General features: G+C 38.4%; 1 protein-coding gene across 1 annotated transcript in view; it reads right to left on the bottom strand.

Annotated features, from left to right (window-relative positions):
• TGFBR3 (transforming growth factor beta receptor 3) overlaps positions 1-22,644 on the bottom strand; it is a gene marked incomplete at both ends in the record, with an annotated part of 94,541 nt that overhangs the window by 31,627 nt on the left and 40,270 nt on the right. The window contains 2 exons of the mRNA XM_079535507.1: positions 2,052-2,235; positions 15,156-15,293. Coding sequence (XP_079391633.1) covers positions 2,052-2,235; positions 15,156-15,293 — 322 coding nt within the window. The remainder of the gene's footprint in view (positions 1-2,051; positions 2,236-15,155; positions 15,294-22,644) is intronic.

Genomic DNA, 22,644 nt, shown 5'->3' on the forward strand with positions numbered 1-22,644 from the left:
GACTGCGTAGTGTGATTTTTGTAGGAAAAGCCTGAGCTGCCTATCAGCATACACTGTGATTTGTGGAACTCACTGATTCCATTGTTCACTCTGCAGAGAAGCAGATCAGGTCCCTGTCCCACGTGTTTTTCATAGAACTTCTTGCATGACTGCTACAGTTCAAGATCTGACCCTCTCCTATGCAGGAATACATGTGCATGATCTCTCCACTTCCCCCCGCCCGTTTATTTCTTCTGCCAAAAATTCAAGTCTAAATCAAATATGGTTACAGTTGAGCTAGTTTGTAGGAGCCTTCTCAGAAACTGATGTTGGTTGCTTGCCAAGTTCCATTTTGTGTACTTAACTCCTAATTAAATTGTGTTTAAATATACTCTAAACACGATGCAAAGCTCTCATATTTAGCTGTTTTGTTTAACTGGAGATGAGCAAATCAACAAACAATTTTATATGTTTTTTGACATATCTAATTGAATGCTTATCTCTGTAACATGGAGACCATACTCCCATACATATGTTCCAAGAGCACTTTAATAACCTAATAAATGTATTTCTGAATGATCTTCTGGCATTAAAATACAAGACTGGTGCCAAGCAGAACAAAAATCATGCAGGGGAATCCTGTACAAATTTGGCATGTTTTGGATAAAACCAACACAGCCATGCTCTGATTTGGGGAGACAAGCCTTATGCTTCAGGAAATCTAATGATGGTATACAGGTGGTGAGGATTAGGTGTTTTTGCCACAGAAGACTTTGGGTTTGGTTTTCGCTTTTTTTTTTTTTTTTTGGTAGCCAACTAGTTCCACTCTGCAGCAGCTTCTCTAGAAATACTGCTGAAGTGATACTAAGTCACAGAGTCTGCTGGTGCTAGTCAATGCTCAGTCCCCCAGTACTTTTGTTAAAAGTGTTCTTCTACTGATTTCTAATATTTCAAAACAGCTGGATCTCTAGCTGCAATGCAAAGAACAGCTCCAACTCACTTTTACCAGCCTTTATTCTCATTGCATTTGGTTTAGCCTAGACTTGAATGGCATCTTCAAAGAACTAAAGGAACACTGAAACAAGCCATTAAGTAATGAACACTGAAATCTTATCACATCCCACGCCTGCAAATAAAGCAAATTTCACCCCCCATCATCTTGTACTATAACGGAAAGCTGCTTTTGCTGATAAATTTCTTCTGCTCTCTATATGTGTTCCAGAAAATAAATTTGAATAAAGATAAGTAGTTTATAAAACTCTCCTGAACCAACAGCCTTATTCCAAGATCATAGCGAAAAGCTGTGCCTGTTGTATCACTATAACTTAAGAACAGCTCAGATACAAATCTCTTGCAGAAGATATCTGTAGCATGATAATATAAGCATGATCCAGAAGCTACTGCATAGAATCATATTTTTATATTTTTCTGATATTGTTCAGCTGCACAGACACAGCCAAAGCCCCACCCTAACATGGGCCATGAAATCCCTCAGGCACTGCAGTACTTTCCCAGCTCCCTTTAGCCCAGCTCATAGGGACAGGAAATCTTAATCCTCAGGGTAAAAATACACAAAGACATCAGATCAGCCCGAGATGACCTATCTTCATGAGAAAGACAATAATTCTTTGCTCAGAGTAGTCTGTATCCTTATGCAAGGGAATAAGAAAAACAAAAGACAACTCAGGTATTTCTAGAAATAGCCCTCAGAAAGTTTATAGAAACTTTCCTCAGGTTCTACACTCCAAACAATCACCACAAGTAGTATATTTCTTTAAAAATGCAATTTTTTTTTTCTTGTAAGATTATAGCCAGTGATCCTGTACCTGAATTTGTAAGCATAAAATTATGGCACTAAAATTCATTAAAAAACTGACTAAACCTAACGTCTGGTCTTTACACCTGATTTTCTCTGCCTCATCTTCTTCATAACATATCTCTTTGGAAAATGAGAGGTTTGTTTAACAATCAAAATCAAAAAACAATGAAATACTACAATGAAATTTATTCTCAAGATTGAGAAGTTCCAACATTTCTGTTGAGTTTTGTTTGCCTGTTTTCTTTTTGTTTACCTTCTCCTACTTTAATATAGATGTTTCTTGATACTTTGAGTTCGGTGAAAGATGTCACTGCCCCATATTCCTTCTGGGCCCACTGTAACAGATGTTCGTTTCTCTCAGGAAAATTCTTTTCTTCCATTTCGGCTGACAAAGAGAAATTTCCCTTCTCGAACCAAACAATGGAACCTGAAGACACCTGATGAAAATAAAAACGCAATTTTAATGCGGTACATTTATCCACACAGACATGCAGCCTGTTTAAGCAACATCATCTGGCACACCCAAATCAGCTGCACGTTTACAGCTTACTTCCAACTTCATGTCTAAATTTCATGCATTTTAACATCTGCATAATGATTCATTTGCAGAGATTATTTACTTTAATGTAGTTGTTTTAAACAGCAAGTGTTCCCAACCTATCAGTTCGGCTGGAGTGTATACGGCAGCTGAATCAAAGGGTCTCTAAACCAGTTTCAGATGTCAGCTGCTGACAAGAGTATAATAATGCTGCACGTGGGCAGAACAGGAGAAGAAGGGGAGAGCAGGAAGACAGCAGGGAAATGGGAGGGGGTTAAAACAACAGAGTCCAGGTAAGTGAAGGGAGAGAAGTATGTGAAGCTCAATACACCTGGGAACTACTGAGGTAATCCGAATCCGAAGGTCTTCCAAATCCAAAAGAACATGAGTTCAGGCACAGTGAAAAGACCAATGGAGAGACACTGTTAGAAATGAAACAGGCTATACACACTACTGCTTTACTTAGAGTAAGAAAAGAAATGCTTTGATCTAGCACATAAAGCAGATGACTCGCATCTTTAGAAAAATCATTATAAATAGGTTGTATTAACTTATGTCTTGACCAGAAAAACTAAAACAGTGCTTAAAATTGTCAAAATATAGAGTGTATCACTTCTTGCACCTGAGCACAAATCAGACAGAAGCCTGGAGGCAGAAAGTATCCCAATATTAATATATACTGCTGCAACATCAAGGCTTTCTAGTAAACTTGATTTCTTTGTTAAAAAAAAAAAAAAAAAAAAAAAGTATTACTTCCTTACTTCCTTGAATTCAAAACTAACAGCAAAAGAGTAAAAAGCACAGTGCAACGATTTCCAACCCCTTCTGAGTATTATTTACACACTATCACAGGATAATGGTGATAAGTACCCCTCTAGTCTTTTAAACAATCAATAGCAATTATTTAAACAAATTACATGAAGTCAGGCTCCAATTAGTTAATATTAACTAATAACAACCAGCCATTATCTTCCCTGTATCTACAGTTCACTTCACAGCACTATTTTGTGATGTTCTATATCAGCTTGTTGAGCAGTTTAGCACATACAGGTATTTGTCTAAGTAAACGCATAAATTATGTCCTTTGGCACATGGAAGGAATTTCGAAAGTTCTTCTCCATGCTTCCAGCTATTATGTTGGCATTTATTATCTATGTATCACACTCTGCTCAAGAGAAGACTTTTTTCCCCCCACCAGAATAGCATTCAAAGTTTAAACTAACATTTGTTTCAGTTCCAAATGATCTTCCTTAATTGTTTTTCATATGACCATCAGAACACATTTCCTTTAAATTAATCCTTATCTTCTGTAACGCAGAAAATACCATCCTTACCAAATAAGAAAGTGGACTCCAACGTAAGAGAAAATCTAGGATTCTCCTACAATACTAGGAACAGATGGCAACATATGACGGCACTTAGCAAATAGTATTCACTTTGTAATTCCATTACTTAGAAGCAGTTACACCATGAATGGGTTTTCATGGAGCATCTCCATAATAACATTGGATCATAGTGCCCAGTCTTACAGGACAAAGACTACACTGTCAGTACAAGACAGGTCATGCGGAGACAGCCTATGCAGCACCTCTTAACTATGCTGTCTTTTCTATCCAAACACATGGGACATCTTTGTAGAGCCCTGGCCTAAAAAAGAAAATTCTCCTGTGAGTAAAAATTGCTGGATTTAAGGATTTCATCAGTTACTATTTTACAGGTACATTGGATAGATACTGGCATTCCACTGCCAGGAACCAAGATTCCGTAACTGCCTCAAAAAATTCCTACAGTGCATCTAAGAGTGACAGCAATTGATGTTCATTTACACAATTTATAATAGGCCTGGTATTTTCCATGGTCAGTGTCAGAGAAAAGAATTCAGTGTAACCTTTTAAGACATTTAAGGAAAATTGGAGAGGAAAATATTAACACTTCTAAAATATTGTCTAAAGAAATGCATTTGCTTGCAATAATGCATTTTCACTGTATTTTCTATTTAGGATATGAAATATTTAAGTGTCTATTAACAATAGGTTTCTTCCTCAAAGGTCTTGGCTTTCCATTTATTACTAATTAAAACTTGCAAATATTCAGCATAATTCTGGGGCAAGACAAATGTTTCCCTGCAGGACAGATCCTATCAATGAACACCACACTGAAATTTCTGAGTCTTACTAGAGAGAAACTGGGAGACAAAAAGCAGAATCACCAAGTCTCTCACTAACATCCTCAACTAATGATCATATAGTAAACATCTTTATATAGACATGAAGCTTATCATCATTCATTTTTTAATCACAGACGGAAGACAATTAGAAATTAATGGTTTCACTATTACATTTTTAAAAGAAGCAGAGTTCTGCTGTTCCTGCCAATGTTAGGATTTTTACTACATGGACCTAAGGTAAGGTTAAGTGGGCCAAGCACGTTATTTTTTCTGGAAAGAATTCAACAAACTCTTCCAAAAAAGGCGACCATCACTGTTTCAACACCTGCTTCAAACATTAACTACTTACTCTTCAGAAAAAAACAAAAGCAGCCCTCTTGGAAGTACTTCAGGCATGGCAGCCAGAGCATTCAAACAAAAGAATGCTTTACATGCTTAGAAATATGTCAACAATTTTAACGTGAGCGCACATTACCCAGCCCAATGGTTGATTAAGAAACTGCCACCACGTTCACTCTCATCTCCCAACTTCATCTCCTGCAGTGGTTACTTCTAGAGGTTGCAGAGTGGAAAAAGCGCTCCAGCTCTATTTCTTCCTGTTGTTGTGCGGGCATTAAAGATGACTGCACCAGAAACATCCCCTGTTGCTGAGGTCATCTACATGCTTTGCCACATTTCTGAGGCTAAATGAGGAACTTCCAAGTCTGATGTGGAAAATCAGTTTGCAGGCCCAAAATACACCGTCCACAGACAGCGGTATTCCACAGCAAGGAATGCAGTTCAAAAGGCTCTGCTGTCAAGGGGAATGAGGATCAAGTGCAGCATCTTGCATTTGCTACAAAACTCTGAGCTTTCTATCAAGTAGTAAAACATATTTAGGAATCTACTTTAATTACACATACTACTACTTAGATGTAACTTAGTGGTCCTTGGGAGAAACAGAAATTTTCTTTGCACTGTACAGAGGCAAGGAAACTTCAAGGAAACTCTCATCCTGAAAAAAAAAAAAACAACCAAACCTTTATGTGTCTCTAAAAAAAACTTTCCAGTCTCACAAAAATTGTTCTTGCAGTGCTGCCAAGGCACCTTGGGACATCAGCTACCTGGCGTTAAGTGCCAAACTGCGCCAATTACTGCTCGCCGGAAGGAACACCTCAGAACCAACCGTAAGTCATCTCACTGGTAAGCATGTCACTACAGCCACTCAAAACAGCAACTTCTGTTTCTTATTTTACCTATTTCCTTCTCTCTTTAAAGTTCTCTGTCTTTTTTTTTTTTTCTTCTTTTCTTTGAACCTGATATATTGGGGATATTATTTTTTGTTTGCCTTATGACATTTTAAGAATTTAATGTAGCTGTAACTCAGAACACCCAAGTAGGAAGCAAGCTCATAAATTAGCCTTGAGAGAGAGTCAGATACCTTTGGACGTTGACTCAAAACACAAAGTTAAGTATCCACAGCATGAATCGTTCCCTCTCCTCACAGCAACAGCCACTCACCAAGGTCCCTCCAGCACAAGTGACCAACAAAGCCATCCATAACGGAACAAACAAATCAGCAGAAGAAAAGCAGCACCCTTTAATGTTTCTAGATAGTATCAGACCCGTGACAGAACACGTCAGGAGTAAATCCACACAGAGTAGAAGTAAAAATCTTGCACCAACTTTCATAGCAGCCTACACAGAGTCAGGACTCAGTAGCTTTTTTGATAATGTACTTTGACAGACTTCAGACCTCTTACAGAGAAAAAGCGAAGCCAGAAATGGAGAAAGATCAAGTACCCTGAAACTCAAAAAATATTTCCTTTATTGCTTAAAAAAAAAAGCAGCATACAATAATCACAAACAGAGCAATTCTTGGTAAGTGGCTGCTTTTGAAATCAGGTGCAACATAAAACATGCTGCACATTTGTGCAGCATCTATCAGCTTTGCATTATTCCCTACAAACCACAGAGATAAGATGCTTTCAGATAGCAGTATATTTTTTTTCATTTTCAGTTTGGTGTTCTCAAGACCACTTAAAATCATGACAAACTTCCACTTCCTTTTCTCACTGTTTTTAGAACAAATGTGAAAGAAATAGCATTATCTTATCTGCAGATTTTAATTCTGCTTCTGAAGAGATGTTGAGTTCACCAACTATCAAAGAACCTGATAGGAATTAGAACCCCGTGGGACCACAATTGCGCATCTGGAAAGAAAATCCAGAAATTTTCCATCTAAGTTGAAACCACATCAAAGCAAGTGCAATTTTCAGAACCACCATAGAAAGAATCATGATAAAAAGGAAAAAGAAAAAAAAAATGACATGAAGGATAAATCTGTCCCCAAAGTTCAGGGCTCAGCAGGAGTTTAACATACACAGGCAACTGTTCACTCACCTCACGGTAATCTAATACCATCTTAATAGGTTCAACACATTAAGTTGATCTGAACAAAATAAGTTAGCAGACGCTTTTTCAGGGATTTAGTTTCAAGCTAGATTCCACCTAGCTAGAGAAGGAGTGAATTAAAGCATATCTAGGCAAGTGTAGCTATACTTTCCACTGGAATCAGTGACTAAATAACAACCTGTTGTGATTTATTATCTCTGCGTCACTAACACCAGTAGTCTGCCAAAATGTGCTGCTTGCTTCTGTGAACTTCCACTTTCAAAACCCCCATCAACTGAAGCAAGTGAGGACAGGAAGGAACTATGACAGTATAGAAAAGACAAAAATCAGCACAGGAATCTGTCTCCAAACACTTCAGCCTATTGCAGAATGGGTCCACTCCAATCTCCAATTGCCAGAATGTTGTTTCTTTCCTTGCTCTTTCAACTCGATTTAACATAAAGCCCAGGATGCAGACAAAGCTTTTGTTGGAGCCATGACCCATGAATACAGCCCACCCTCGAAGCTTAATGAAACACCAAGCATTAAGCATGAGTTTTGAAAAATGGCTTAAATCACTTAGGACATGAGAGAATCTAATATGAACTGTGATAGCATTAGCATACCAAGCTCCAAAAAAGAAGAGGGCCTGACCACTCCATGAAAGGAGAAACTAAGGCACACAGACTTGCATAGATTCCTCTGGTATTTACCAGCAACTTGGGAATTTTGAAATATTTCTTTCCAGATTAAAGTGCTTTACACTGAAAGCAAAAGATACTTCTGTGCTGTAAAAAAAGTCCCCTGTTTTGGGACATCATGCTACCACAAACAGAATTCTTTGCTATGAACATAGCTTCATAAGTCAAAAATATAAATTCTCCCCTCTAACATTTCCTGAAGGAACTTTTGAATCAAAAAAATGCAAGTATTTAAAGCTGCTTTACTAGGACTATTGTGCTCTTTCACATTCCACCTTATTGAATGCAGACAATGCAACACTGTTACACATGTATTAAGCACTCTCATTTTCTACCATCTCTACTTCTGACAAAATCCTTCCAGCTGATTGCCAAGAACAGCTCTCATATATAGTCTCTGAAATTTCTGGGAGGAAAACAGTTCTACAGACTAGAAAAGCATGACTTTGTCAGGAGGTAAATCAGGCTAAATTAGACATTGTCTGAGGAATTTTACAGTTGTGACAAGCATAATAAACATTACTGTTTACTAAACGCTGCTTTTAATTAGACACTTAATGGTATTTTCACATTCCTTCCAAAAAGCATGGAAATGGTATGGGAAGGGGAAGAGGAAACATGAACTCTGCCAAGTGGAAAAGGGCAACCATGGGATTATTTCCTGCTACTAAGTAGAAGAACTATGAAGATTTAAACAAAAAACAAACCCAGGATTCTGTGGAAATGCAGTCGTCCCTTTAAATTCCTCTTCACACTGTTACACAACGCTGAAAACCTACAGCATTTTACTTTGAACAGTGAAAGGTCACTATTTATACTATATCACTAGTCATGCACTTCCTATCCTTTCTCACTCTTCTAGCAGAGTGCTCTGTTCGCATCTGGGTCTGTTTAGCAAGTGATTGGAAACTTAGTCTCCTGATTTCCCGTTAAATTCTAGGCACAGGAAAACAAATAGCACTTGTTTTTCAGTGAGTTTTGTCAGTCATCCAAAATCTAGTGCAAACCATAGAGCAGCTTGTGGTTTGGTGGCAGAGACCCAAAATATGTCAGCCATATGAAGTAAAAGGAATACACTAGCTATTGGCTGAAGAAATAAGACCATCCCTTTTTTTTTTTTCTTAGAAATAAACAGATGACTAATAATTAAACTCAATCACTCTATCACTCATTTTTCTTTACAGCTTTTTCTTTTTTTTTTTTCTCCTCAAATCTCAAAACAACAGCACACGATCTGGTTTTGCATTTATTTTTATTACTGTTGCTTCCTCCGTTTTACCAATCTCCTGTCAGGTTATTCACTTCTTAAGTGCTTTCGCATCCATAACTCTTATTCAGCCAATTACCTGAATAACTAACTCAGAGCTGAAGCACCACATCCTTAACCAAATACTATAAGCAGTACTATGAAGTAGATATTCAGACTTCTGGGGGGAGGAGGAGGTGGGGCATCTACTCTAACAGTGATTTCTCTCAGGAAAGCAAAAAGGATTGGGGTCCATTTTTTCATTTAATTCTGATTAGTTTCACTTGCCCAATAAAGACGTTCCTAGGCTATAAAAGCAATTGAGAAAGCTAACAAATCTGAAGAGAGAAATCACTAGCGAGCAGCATCTGCAAAACCCTCTTTCTGGGCAGCTTCATAAACCTTCTGGTTTTCTGCCAAGACATGTTCTTAATAAACTGCTTTTAGGGAAGGAGTGAAATAATGACTTCGGGGGAAGGGAGGAAATTATTTTGTTATACAGAAATTTAAAAGTGTGGTGGTGGGAAAAGTCTGGTCAGGTTTTTCTGCAAAATTGGCCTGTAAAAGGATCAAAGGTAGAAGTATTTTCTGCAGGTGTTGTCTAGCTTACATGAAATTGAGATCTGTTGTAATCTAACCAGGCTAATCCCCAGTGAAGATGTACTCTCTCTCCCTCTGCCTCCTTCCGGTACAATTCTGGCCTACAATTTCTTCCTACTGAAGAAAAAGCAGTATTTAGCACAGGTGCTAAATATTCCCCTTGCTGAACTAAGCAGACTTTCCCATCTGCGTGCCGCTCTTCCTAGAGGGGGCTGATGGTTCAGCCTAGGAACTCTCCAACAGAAAGGGCCCAGTCCCCAAGCTATTGTATTTTTGTGAGAATGTAAGAATATCCAATCAGACTAATATGTCTAGATACATCAGTAGTCAAAGTGGTGATTTTCAGCGACTTAGGTCAGGCAGACTTCATGCACTCACATATTTCAGGTGTTTTCAAATTAAAATAGTACGATAATTAGGTCTGTTGATTTTCAGCATCATGACAACAAACTCAGGACTTGCTGGCACCACCAACTTAACCCATTAAGATATACATAACTCACGTAGGCTCTTTGAAAATAATCTTATCTAAGCCAGATACAACATTAACACCGTACCAGACAGTCACCATGTACTTACTTTCTGTAACCCTCGTGCAGAAATTTGCCTTTTTTGGCACTTCCACAGCTTCAATAATCACTCTCCACCCTTCTGCCTTCTCCCAGGTAACCTGAGAGAACTCAGCTACAACAGGAGTCAAAGCTCAGGAAAAGCATCTGTTTTCTAATTTATTTTCTATGTGAGTACTTTCACATTTAAAAAAAAAAAAAAAAAAAAAAAAAAAAAAAAAAAGAGTACACAAAGCACAAGAGTGTCTGTAGTTTCCAAGAACACCTGTGCACTAAAATATGGCTATTGAAACACACCTGACTTCCTTGTCTTGCACAGCACTGGAATATTATGTATACCAAACAAAGCATTACAATTCTATAATCATTACTGCATCACTTTTGACTTGAGAATACAGAACGTGTCTGTTTTACTTCTATTTACTGGCTTTTCCTTCTCCATATTATGTAGTTCCTTTGGACTCTCCATCTAGATAATTACTATGTGAGTAACTCAGCTGAATGCAATTCAGGCAGTTCAGAGTGAATTCATGAATTGCATTTATATAATTGACAAATGAACCTACCAGGAAAATAATTATTATTTAGATATCTTAAGTTAGTTTTGATCAAGATACCAACATTTTTTCTTAGGACTATTCACTAATGTTTTGTCTGATTTACAGATGCAGAAATCAGTGCAATAACAGCAAAAAGGCAATGAATAAGTAAAGAAATCCCTTAAGAACCATCCCAGACGCCTTCCTCCAAAGTATTGTAAGCGTCACTGTGCTTCCATCCATTGCACTGTTTGGGGAAGAAAATAATAATTTACAAAGTACTTTGTACTTTCTTCTACAGTTTAACCATGTGCCTGGAGGACAGATTTTCTCCGCCATTCATTTTAAACTTCTGTATAATGCAGGACCTGGCCCAAGTCAACAATGCCAGCTTTTAGCTATATGGAAAGAAGGTGAACTCCAGACTGACTCAGAACTACTGCTGTATGCTTTCCTGGTCTTCTGAGTATATGCTGACACAAGCTTTAAATCTTTTCATTCTTTTCCATATATACAGATTGAAAGATAAAATAAATTAAAAAAAAAAATCAGCAAGCAATCTGAGACCCCTTACCTTTGTTCTCTTCAATCAACCTTTGCAGTGGAAACTCAAACAATGAATTCAGACTGAGGGGAGCAAAGTATCTTTCTAACAAGGATACCAAGAATACACAGCCATAGTTCTACTGTTTGCTGCAACAGAAATATTGTTTAACCTCAGCTAACATTATTTTCTCCACCTGTACAAGGGTACTAACAGCATCTCACAGATTGTTTTATTATCTGCTCATATCCTAGAGTTACCCCCCTTTTTAGAAATAGCTTTTGATCTTTTAATATAATTTGTATATTTATTTATTCAAATAACTTCGCTGTAATGACTTAAATATTATGGTGCTATGCAGGGGCAAATTTAACAGTTAGTAATTGTAAGAAATAAACAGTCAGGACTTGGCTCCAGGAGTGTTTTCTTTACCACTAACAAGTCCCAGAAGTTGCCATTTAAACATTTTTACTTACTAACTAGGCTCAATCAATAAACATTGCAATTCACAATTTACATACAGCATATTAATAAAATTGTGAATGAACATATTGTATGAAATGTCAGAAGGAGAGGCTGGAAAGACAATGATTATCATGCCTCAGGCTTCCATAGAGACAGACACAATAGTTATGACACTCCTATGGTATGCATGACACACATTCCTGTTTGGAGCATAGAATTCACAGACATCAAAACATATTTTTATATTTGAAATCCTTTATGATTCAAAATACCCTGTTTCTGGCTTGTAAGCGTAAGGAGAATGAACAAGATGTAACTGCAGAAGTACATGTATAAGCCAAGTATTTTCAAACAAGATGAGCCAATGAAGCCAATTTTGCATCCCATGCTTCTTAAGGTTGTGATTTACACATTGAAGCTTAATTCTCTGGAACTTATTGACGGCTTTGGTAAGGAAGAAGGGAGAGTAGAAGTATGTCTGTCTGCTCCATGACTCACCTGAAAGTACCTGGAAGTAAAACCCCTGATTCTGCAAAGAGGCAGATTGCTTCTTCAGGTTGGAGGCTGCACTAGTGACTGCAGTGTGGCATGGCCTAACACAGACAAGCAGCTCTGCTGCCAAACTAGAGCTGATCTATTTCTTTGAGGGGTACCTGTGCACAAGTCAAGATTTTTTCTCCATTTCCCATAATTTTCTGTGCCATATGATTCTGCGTTGTTTTATTTTTTTGAAAGAAACATATAGACAAAACAACATATGTATCTTTTTGAGCAGAGTGGAACTGTGGAAGGGTAATAATCTATTACCACAGGTTAAGTTATTCAGCCAACTAACACAAGTCATAACTACTGAGAAACCGGTATATGAGGTATAGGAAGGTTGATGAGTCCTTGATAAGAGATTGAAATAAACTTATAATGCCTTTTTTGGCACAAATCATGACTGCTGCTGCTCAAGTTTTCAAGACTGTTTTTGCTTTCAAGTCTGTTTTAAGTCAGAAGAGATTGAAGCACTTTTCTGAAGCAAACACTTGGCTAATCGTACAGTTTTGGCAGCTAAGGCCTTAGACACATTCCTATTGTTTCCGTGCCTTACTGCAGGCCACTGAGCCAAGCTAAGCAAGTCCAGCACAGCCACAGTCTGAACACTGGCATGGTCTGCTAAGCAGAAATCGATAGCTCTCAGCAGAGTCTCTTCAATTCCAAAGTCAAGGCAAAGGAAGAAGGAAAATGCTGAAGAGAGGAGAAGAGAGGGCTGAAAACAAATTAGCTGAATTGAAATGGGAGTGATGGTATAGCAACTGCAAGAGGAGATCAAAACTAAACTGAAAATATGACTAAATCTTAATTAACTGGTGAAAGGTGTTGTTTCTTTTGGCCACAAGAAGATCGAGGACTCTCATCATACTGCTGTTCATCATCATCTTCAGTCAATTTCTGAGCACATCTGAACTGTGCTGGCTATGTTAAGGGCACATACCATGAACGGTCAACAAGAAGATAACAGTTAAGAGTCTCTAAAATGTTAGTGAGAAAAATTGAGATTTTACCTTTAAAACACCTTTAAAATACAATATCATTTTTTTATTTAAAACAAACTGCACTGGGAACAGGACAGAGTCCTTCACAAGTCAAAATACTAAAGGTCTTTCTACTCTTGTACCTTGATGGAAGGAAAGCTGGTGACCCGTTTCAAGTGGTGTCCCCCAGGGGTCAGTACTGGGGCTCATCTTGTTTAATATCTTTATTGATGACCTAGATGAGGGGATTGAGTGCACCCTCAGTAAGTTTACAGATGACACCAAGCTAGGAGGTGGTGTTGATCTGCCTGAGGGTAGGGCGGCCCTTCAGAGGGATTTAGACAGGTTGAACCGCTGGGCTGAGATGAATGGGATGAGGTTCAACAAGGCCAAGTGTCGGGTCCTGCACTTTTGGCACAACAACCCCATGCAGCGTTACAGGTTTGGGGATGAGTAGCTGGATGACTGAAGAAGAGAGGGACCTGGGGGTGTTGGTTGATACTCAGCTGAACATGAGCCGACAGTGTGCCCAGGTGGCCAACAGGGCCAATGGCATCCTGGCCTGCATTAGAAATAGCGTGGCCAGCAGGAGCAGGGAGGTGATCATCCCCCTCTACTCAGCACTGGTGAGGCCGCACCTCGAGTATTGTGTTCAGTTTTGGGCTCCTCACTACAGGAAAGACGTTGAGGTCCTGGAGCGTGTCCAGAGAAGGGCAACGAAACTGGTGAGGGGTCTGGAGCACAAGTCTTATGAGGAGCGGCTGAGGGAGCTGGGATTGTTCAGTCTGGAGAAGAGGAGGCTCAGGGGAGACCTCATTGCACTCTACAACTTCCTGAAGGGAGGTTGTGGTGAAGAGCGATTTGGCCTTTTCTCCCAGGCAACGAGCAGGACACGGGGAAATGGCCACAAGTTGTATCAGAGGAGGTTTAGATTAGACATAAGGAAGAACTTTTTCTCTCAGAGAGTGGTCAGGCACTGGAATAGCTGCCCAGGGAGGTGGTGGAGTCACCGTCCCTGGCAGTGGACTAGATGATCTTACAGGTTATTTCCAACCTTGTGATTCTATGATTCTATGAAAAAGAAATCAATCCCAGAAAAACTTTTGATATCCTGTGAACAACGGGACTCTTAGAGAACTTTATGGAGTCACCATTACACCAAGTCAACAGAGACAAGTGTCCCTTCCCAGTGTGCTAACTGCAGCAGCACAAAGCACCTTCTCCTCCTGCCAGTGCACAGTGACACCACTGAGTTCCCTCCCATCAGGTAGTGCAGAAGCAGTCAATGCCTACCACAGTCAGCTATGCTGGAAGAGCAAAACTGAACCCTATAAGGACATAGCTAAAAATAATCAAGTTTAGTTCTGCAATTAGAGTTGAACATAGTAAAAGCTGCAACTTTAATAACGACAACTCATGATTAGACATGATGTCACACATTAAAAATTTAATCCAAACAACTTGTCTGTTTCACTACAAATAGCAAACTTGAATGTCCTGGCAAATTGTATGGACATGATTTACAAATACTAGGTAATATTTGGATCATAACATTTTAAGCAGCACTCCAGTCCTTCTGAGAAATAAAAATGACTTCATTCTAGGCTTAGTTAGGTCATTTCAATAGATCAAGCTTCACTAGAAACAAACATATCTTGAACTCAATACATACAAATTTTTGTTTGTTCACAGACTGCACAATAGGCATTCACCGTAACATTTCCCATTGCTTTGAAGGGTTTTTGCATTGTTTATCAAACTTTCTAATCAGAACAGGCAATCTGTTATAACCTCACAACTTCGTGAACTGGAATTGCTGCTGCTGTTAATAACTACCCAATATGCAGATTATAAAAAAAAGCAATTTTGGTTCCTTTTACTTGAATTCATATAACAGGTAATTGGGTACTTTTTCCAAACTGCTTTGCCCTACCACCTAACTGCTCCCCAGAGCCTGACACTGAAACTTGACCTCCTGTTAACTTGCCTTTCTTAACATATGTTTAAAAATTTTCCAAATGAATGCCATTAACTTTGTGCTTTGTGTGACAAATAGCTGTGATACAGAGCGGGCCAGAGGACCATGCATACTTACAAAGAAAACTCTGCGGATTCCAGGTGCCAGTCTTTCTGTTTTTAGCTTCCAGACCAGAGGCAAAGGTGAGTTGAGAAGAAACACCAGAGGCTTCTGGTGAATATGCACTGATGAAATTGGAGTCAAGTGTAATGTGACCTACAAAGAAATAAAGAAATGCACAAGTACTGCATTACAAGTTTCGAAACAAAAGGGGAATTTGAAACAATGAATCAGAAGTCACTTCTATATGCATTACAGCTCCTAACATTCAGGCCTTCTCAGACCAAGATTATGGACTCCTTTACTTCCCAAAAAAAGTCAGTCAACAGAATACAGATAAAATAAAGAATGAAATAGTTAACATTTCTGTTTTGTGCTTGCAAAGCACTGCTAAAGTGTTTAAGAAAACCTTGGCAAATGCTGATGAAAAATAGCTTATGCAAAAGGTCAAACCACTAAGCTGAGAGCTGGAGAACAAGGAGATAAAAAGAACAGCAAAGAAAACTCCATTTTCTGATGGTAGCCTACAAAGCTGGCTTAGAGTACAAAACCTCGTCTAATTATGCTCATAGGGCATAATTCTAACGTGCAAAATAAACTAAACAAACACAAAACAGAAGAAAATGCTTATCATCATGGACAAAAAACAACACATGGTGAATGAAAGCCCAGGAAAGCGAGCATCAAAAATGTGAGGAAAACTAAGAGCTGACTTTTTAAACATTCAGTTTGTTCTTGACTCTTGACTCACTGTCAGTGCTGCTGCCAATGCTGGGCAAAATTCAGTGCATGAAAGAGAACATTCTATCAGTTTTTAGTATATGACAACTCGTAAGTGACATCACAGTATTGTTACAGTCACTAGTAAGTTTACTAAACAGTCAGCATTTGGCATATTTATACATTCTGTTTTATTGAAAAAAAAAGCAGTGGGAGACCACATAGCACACACACCAAGAAGGCAAGGTTACATCTCAGCTGTGGACTGAAGGAGCAGGACTCCTTGACAAAGAACCACAGCTCCCTGAACATGCAAACAACCACAAAACTCTGAGTGGCTCAGAATACAGAGCATACAGGTAATTCAGAATGAGTTTTGTCTCCTGCTAGAGAAACTAAATGCATTGTTTACTGCATTACTCTTACACAGTGGTAAATACCCGTTTATTATTAAAATAAATGCAGACTCATGTAACTAGACAGAAGCTGGGAACCAAACTGAGTACAGATGTCCATCATTGCTTAAAACGTTTTCAAAAAAGGAAAAAAGAACTGAGATTTTACAATCAAATGGTTGAATCTACACATTTGTTCTGAAAAAATAATTTGTTCTTTCCAGGACCAACATGCACACTGGGCAACGCCAACTGACTGCAGAAAGGCTAAGCAACCCTGTTCCCCAAGTAAATGCAGCCATATCTCTAAGCAATTGATTTCTCTCTACAGGTGTCCTATTTGTATCTATGCATTTCCAGAAGAAAGCATGAAGTACCACAGTTTACTTTTGTGTTCCAAGGACAGCATTTCTTTCCATTTTCAGCTTCAAAAGAATAAAATAGCTCCTTTTAGGAAACTGAAGGACATTAGCACTCTGAATGTTAACAGAGGATGACACAGACTTCAGATATCAAGCAGTCATAATCTTAGATATGAAAACTGCTTTGAAGTATCAGGCTATAAAGTGAAAATAATTCTGTTAGCTGAAAAAAATAAAACTCCTTGCTTTTAAAAGTCTCCCACTTGGTTGGTCGATCTAGAAATGGAAAGAGCTGAAAGTGGAAAAAGTTTAGAACTGCTATTAAATTCACTACTAGGAAAAAGCTTTCGTTAATTCCATTGTTTCTTCAGCTGTAATCATGACTAATTAGCAATAAGCCATTTAAACAATTAAACATAATTACCTTGTTCTGGGCTTATGTAATACAGTTTTCTTACACAGCAATACAAATATTGTAATCTAAATTTACCAAAGCAGCCAAGTGTTATCTTTCGCAGTCCTTATCTGGCAAACAAGTTCAAATTTTAGTCTGATATTTTTTTTCAGTTCCAAACAGCATAAAGGACATCTGACCACAAAGTCTACAAACTCCAACCTGCCAACAAAAAAGTCTCCTACACTCAATGTGGTGAACATTGCCTTTCTCCAATCTTACGGTATGCATCCATAGCCACGTTTTCACAGTCAAATGATAACTGGTTTCCTCTGATTCCAAATTTAGCTCAGGCTAATGTAAATATTAATGAAATGAGCTATAATCTAGGTTTCTGTACTTAAATAACCAAGAATAGAAAACTATTAACAATCTCCTGACATGGGCTAGTTGGGACACACAGTTTAGGTTTGCATAGTGCTTGTGTTTTTATTAGAATGTTGATTTAATTAAAAGAAGATGTTCCTATAGACATTTTCAAAATTCTTGCAATTTAAAATCTCTTTATTAAAAACAAACTATTACAAAAAACATAACACACTGAACACTTCATCTCAGAGATAGTTAGGCCAAATCCTTTGGGTAATCAGAAAATGGAGAAGTATCTCTGTTTCAACTGATGTCAGACAGGTTTATCTGAAGCCAACATCTACCAGACAAGACAGATGTCTTAAACTTAAACAGAAGATTTCTGCCTGTAGTTTGGTCACATGAGGGAGCACAAAGAGAAAACATTCCACTTTAGAAAGAAAATCAGACTCTTTGCAACTGGATCTGCTATTTGATTTCCCAGTTGTTATTACAAGTATGTATACAACACATACATATATGATTACGTCCACCTATGAAAATACAGTATCTGTGAAAATAAAGTTGTTCAGAACTGGTGGTGTATCTATGAATGCCTTTGGCTGGAATTGTTGCATAACTTGTGTCCCACAATGAATTTTTCCTACATTTCTGCATGAAAAGTACAGGCTGATCCATAAGAAAAGCTACAAGATGTTAATCCAAAATTTAATTTTTTATAAGCAAATCAAGTGCTCTTGTGAAAAAAAAAAAACCAAGTCATTTCTGCTAGAGTGCCTTCACTGTCCACCTACGAACCCGTATATCAGCTGTGTTAGACATGATGCTCCCCTTCTTCCAGTCACATTTTCCTCCTTTCTCATCTTAGTTTGTGAGCTCTTCAGGGCACATTCTTTTTCAAACGTCTAGACAGTTCATAGCACCTTCTAAACACTGCATACATTAACAGAAAGGTACTGGATATTTCCAAACCACCAACAAAATGTTTCTAATTAATAGCAGAAGAGCTAACTAGAAGTTTTCCCTTCCTTTTTATCATTTTCTCTGGCAGAACTCATACTGTTAAATATTTATGTGAGGCACTGCCCAGAAACTCCATTGGAAATTAGTGTGTTCAGCTCCATACAGCTACATATGAAGACATGCAAAATGCTGAACCCATTAATAAGCACAATGGTAAAATCCATTACTTTTCTGAACCTCCTACAGAGGCTTATTATTATTCAAAATGATGGATCTATAGAGATAGTCTCCATGCACTCTTGTAAGCTGACATAAACTTACAAAATACACACATTTTGTGCTTCTCAGCAACATACTACCTCAGCGTGTCAGACAGCTCTACAAGAGCACTTTGGTCAAAAAACACCGAGAGAAAACTAAACCAGCACCATTAAGTATATTAAAACACCCAGTCCATTTAACAACCAGCTGACTGCTCTGTCCATATTATTTTTAAAACATGTGAAGGAACAGCACATTAACCAAGCAGACAGCAGCATAATATCAGTACAGGGAAATAAGCCACTGTGGTCCAACACAATCCTTTGCTGCTTGGAAAGGCTCATTTAAGTACTGAGCTGGTGTGTAGCAGCATGGTCCCCTGCACGTTTCAGCAAGGCTCAGGTGCAGGAGCTGTTTGCTGTTTGCAGAGCAAAGCTGCTCTTCCCGGCATAAGTCTATTCTTCCCAGTTTCCTCTTGCATGCAAGTCACTGCTTCAAATACGTGACTAATTTGTGAAAAATACGACAAGTTGGGAAAAAAAAAAAAAAAAAAAAAAAATTAAGGCTATTCTAAAAATGCATACCACAAAACCTACCAATTCATTAAAATGTGTATACAAACAAAGAAAGGATGCAACACGACTAGGAAATGAGCCTCAGAGCAGCTTTGCCTTTCTTCCAGAATGAATCTTTCACTATATTTTATGAAAACTGTTTAAAAAAAAAAAACAAAACCTTCAAAAAGACACATTTCACAGACACCATGTCTATTGGACAGAAGCTGGCATTATTTAGCCAGCTCCTTTTGCATGGGCTCAAGCTCATCACTACCGTCTGTCGACAGAGTTCGCAAAGTTCCTTTAAGGTCTCCGCAGATGCATGTGATAGCGGCAAGGTTAGGGCGGCTGTGGCAGCTCTGTTTCCCTGGAGATCACAGTTTCATGGATGGCTGAGTATTACCACAGCAACCAACTACAAAAACAGTCCATGGGCTCCTGCCCCATTGCTCTGCTAAAGCAATTTGTACTACGTGAAAGGCAAGGGCACAAAAGTTGAAAACTGATCAAAGTAAACACTGCTGCTAAAAAGTACCATTTTGTTTTGCTGACTTCAAGGTATCAAATCACAGTCTGTGTTTTGTTCTAAAAGATGAAAGTCAAGTGCCAAGGATTTGCGAGGCTGAATTAACTATTCTAGCGTGAAGTCCTTAAGATAAATCCATAGCTCTTTTTCCAAAACAGCCATCGTGAATTTGTGCTAATAAACCAGGAAAAATATGCTGTGTTGGACTGAATTACGCTGCCTAGGCTAGGACAGCTGTTTCATACAACAGAAGAGGAAAACGAATTTTAACTCGCAAATCATGGCCACGGAAACAGGTTTTCTGACTTGCTAGTGATGCATTGAAGATGGATTTATGACAACTTAATGCACAGCTGCAGAGATGAAGTTAATTGGTACTAAGCAGACAAGAAGAGAAAAGGGATTTTTTTTTTTTAAACGTATCACTGCCATTATAAGTGCTCTCAATCTGTCTAATATAATACTTATAGGACAAATTATTCTAAATTGAGAGAAAAGTTAATATGAAGAAGCTTATCTTTACAGTTCATTAGTAACACAGTGTATAGTATCTACTATATATTAGTAAATATATATATATTATATATAATATAAATAACTGAAATTCACTCGAAAAATTTTAGCGCTAATACATTTGCTATAAAAGAGTGCAGTAAAGGATTAACCCACGAACCCACCTCAAACGGCGAGAGCTGGTACTCTGCATTTCTAAACACTGTTTATCAATTGCTTTGGGAAGGACCTCTAGGCCATTTTATTTTTTCATTTTCAAGACGAAAGTAAAGAACAGCTGTACTCTTTACACAGGGACTAAGAGTTCCAATTGGAATACATATATTATCAATTTCTTGGTATTTCTGCTATGCTCCCATGCTGTTACAAATTTGATATCAAGCCAGCTATAGTAGATTGCAATGAACAGCCTTCACAAGCCAGCAGTTTCTGAGAGAGAGAGTTTGCAGATTTTTCCAGGAAAGACAAACTGTTCATATGGAATTATTGCCGAAAGAAATTTTGCCATCGCCACAGCTTTTGCCAGGGAGACACTAAGATGCCTTCTCTGTCAGGCCAGAAGTAAAGCGATTCTGCTGCTCAAGCAGCACTACCACAAAGCAAGCACACAGCAACCCCATGCAACCACATGGTGAGTAACACAGCAATGCCAGGAGAGAGCAGGGTTGTTTATTTTATCCTAAATGCATGGTTGTAAATGGATTGGCATTGCCTGAATCTTCTTGTCCACATCCTACAGAAATAATCAGATCAACTGAACAGCAGTTTTAGTTCAGTTGTGAAAATCATGGGAAAGATTCACCCTGGCACAATTCCACTGAAGCTCATGGCATTAAGCCAGAGATGATGTGGTCCCACACATTACCTAGTAAAAAAAGCATACTATTGTGCAATCTGCTGACCCTTATGATCTACCACTCACATGAGAATACTGGACTCCACCAAAGAGAAGGGGTAAGAGAACAGAAGGTTTGACAAGGACAACCCCAGTGATTTAGGGCTCACTGCACACTCTTTGTTAGGAATTACCATCAGAATCCTTTGAATGCAAGGTGTTCGAAAGAGCATCACAGTAAGAAGAATACATTAGAGCACAGTAGCATGCCGTATGGCATCAACATACTGCTCAGCATCATCTGTATCTTGTATCACACCAGTAACAACTTCTCCTCACTAGTACAAGGTAACTGTTCTGGTAACTTCAGGAACAAAGACTCTGAAAAGCCCATCCAGAAAGCACCAAAGGTCATACAGCATCACAAAGTTCTGATACAGGAACATTACAAATAACGCTTTTAAAAAACATTGGATCATTTCTAACCACAGCTCGCTCACATAATTTATCTTTAGACAAAAAAGTAGCTAGTTAATTTCTAATGTTCTAAAACTGTTATTTTAAGCAGGAGCTGCCAACTGTAATCACATTATATTAGATGTTAATCATTTATGCAAATACATAACTAATCCAAAAATTAGGAGCAAAGCTGTCCCAGGAACAAAAAATTTGGCAAACGTGCAGGACAGTTACTGAAGTTCTATTCACGTTAGAAAATGGTATTGTTTGAACAGCGCAGGAATAACAAAACAGAAAAAAGAAAAGTTAGCTTATATAAGGACAGCTATTTCAGAACACAAAGGGTAATAAGTCATACTTACACCACTACTTTTGCAACAATTTCAAAATTACTAATTACAGTGTACTAATGGGCTTTTGGTAGGGATTGTACATACGTGTTAACAGTACCTGAGCTTCCTTTATCTGTACTACGCAAAATCCAGCTTTCCCCATGGGCATATATTTCAAAGCAGTTTTTATGTCTTTGATATCTCTGGTATTGTTTGGTTTAGAGAACCAGAGATCTCCTGAAAAATTAACGTTTCAAAAACTTCAGGCTGCATCACTGGAGCAGTCTCTGTGCGAACATCTCCGCTCTGTCAGCTAAACTTCATCTCCAGATGTGATCCCCATCTTCAGCACCTGCAGAGCATGGCCTGCCTCTAGCAATCAGCCCTGCCGTGCAATGGAAAGCCCACGCTCAGCCTTGCAAAGCTGGGACACAGCACCCATTCTTCCTTCGACACAAACTAGATGCTCCAACTCCCAAACATTAAGTGAAACCATTTGTGCCATCTGCCCTTCCACAAACCATCAGGCTTCCCAGCACTTGAGACCTAAAAACATGACAACCCACTCAGCTTTGCATAAATCAGTAGATGTCAATACTGTTCACATGCTGTATAATGAATCCCAAAGGGAAATTCCTTCTTTTATACATCTCGTGGGAGAATTTATTTTTGTCTTTACATATGGTTAAGGGCAGAAGATCCATTCCTGCAAGTCTTGAGTACAGTGTCTGCCTTACTGTTGTCCTAGTCACAAAATGGTATCACATCAGACTTGCAAGTTTTATTTTTAACAGTTAAGATAGAAGACTCATGAGAAAAGG

The sequence above is a fragment of the Tetrao urogallus genome, assembly GCF_951394365.1.
Source record: "Tetrao urogallus genome assembly, chromosome: 5".
In the NCBI taxonomy this organism is placed as follows: domain Eukaryota; kingdom Metazoa; phylum Chordata; class Aves; order Galliformes; family Phasianidae; genus Tetrao; species Tetrao urogallus.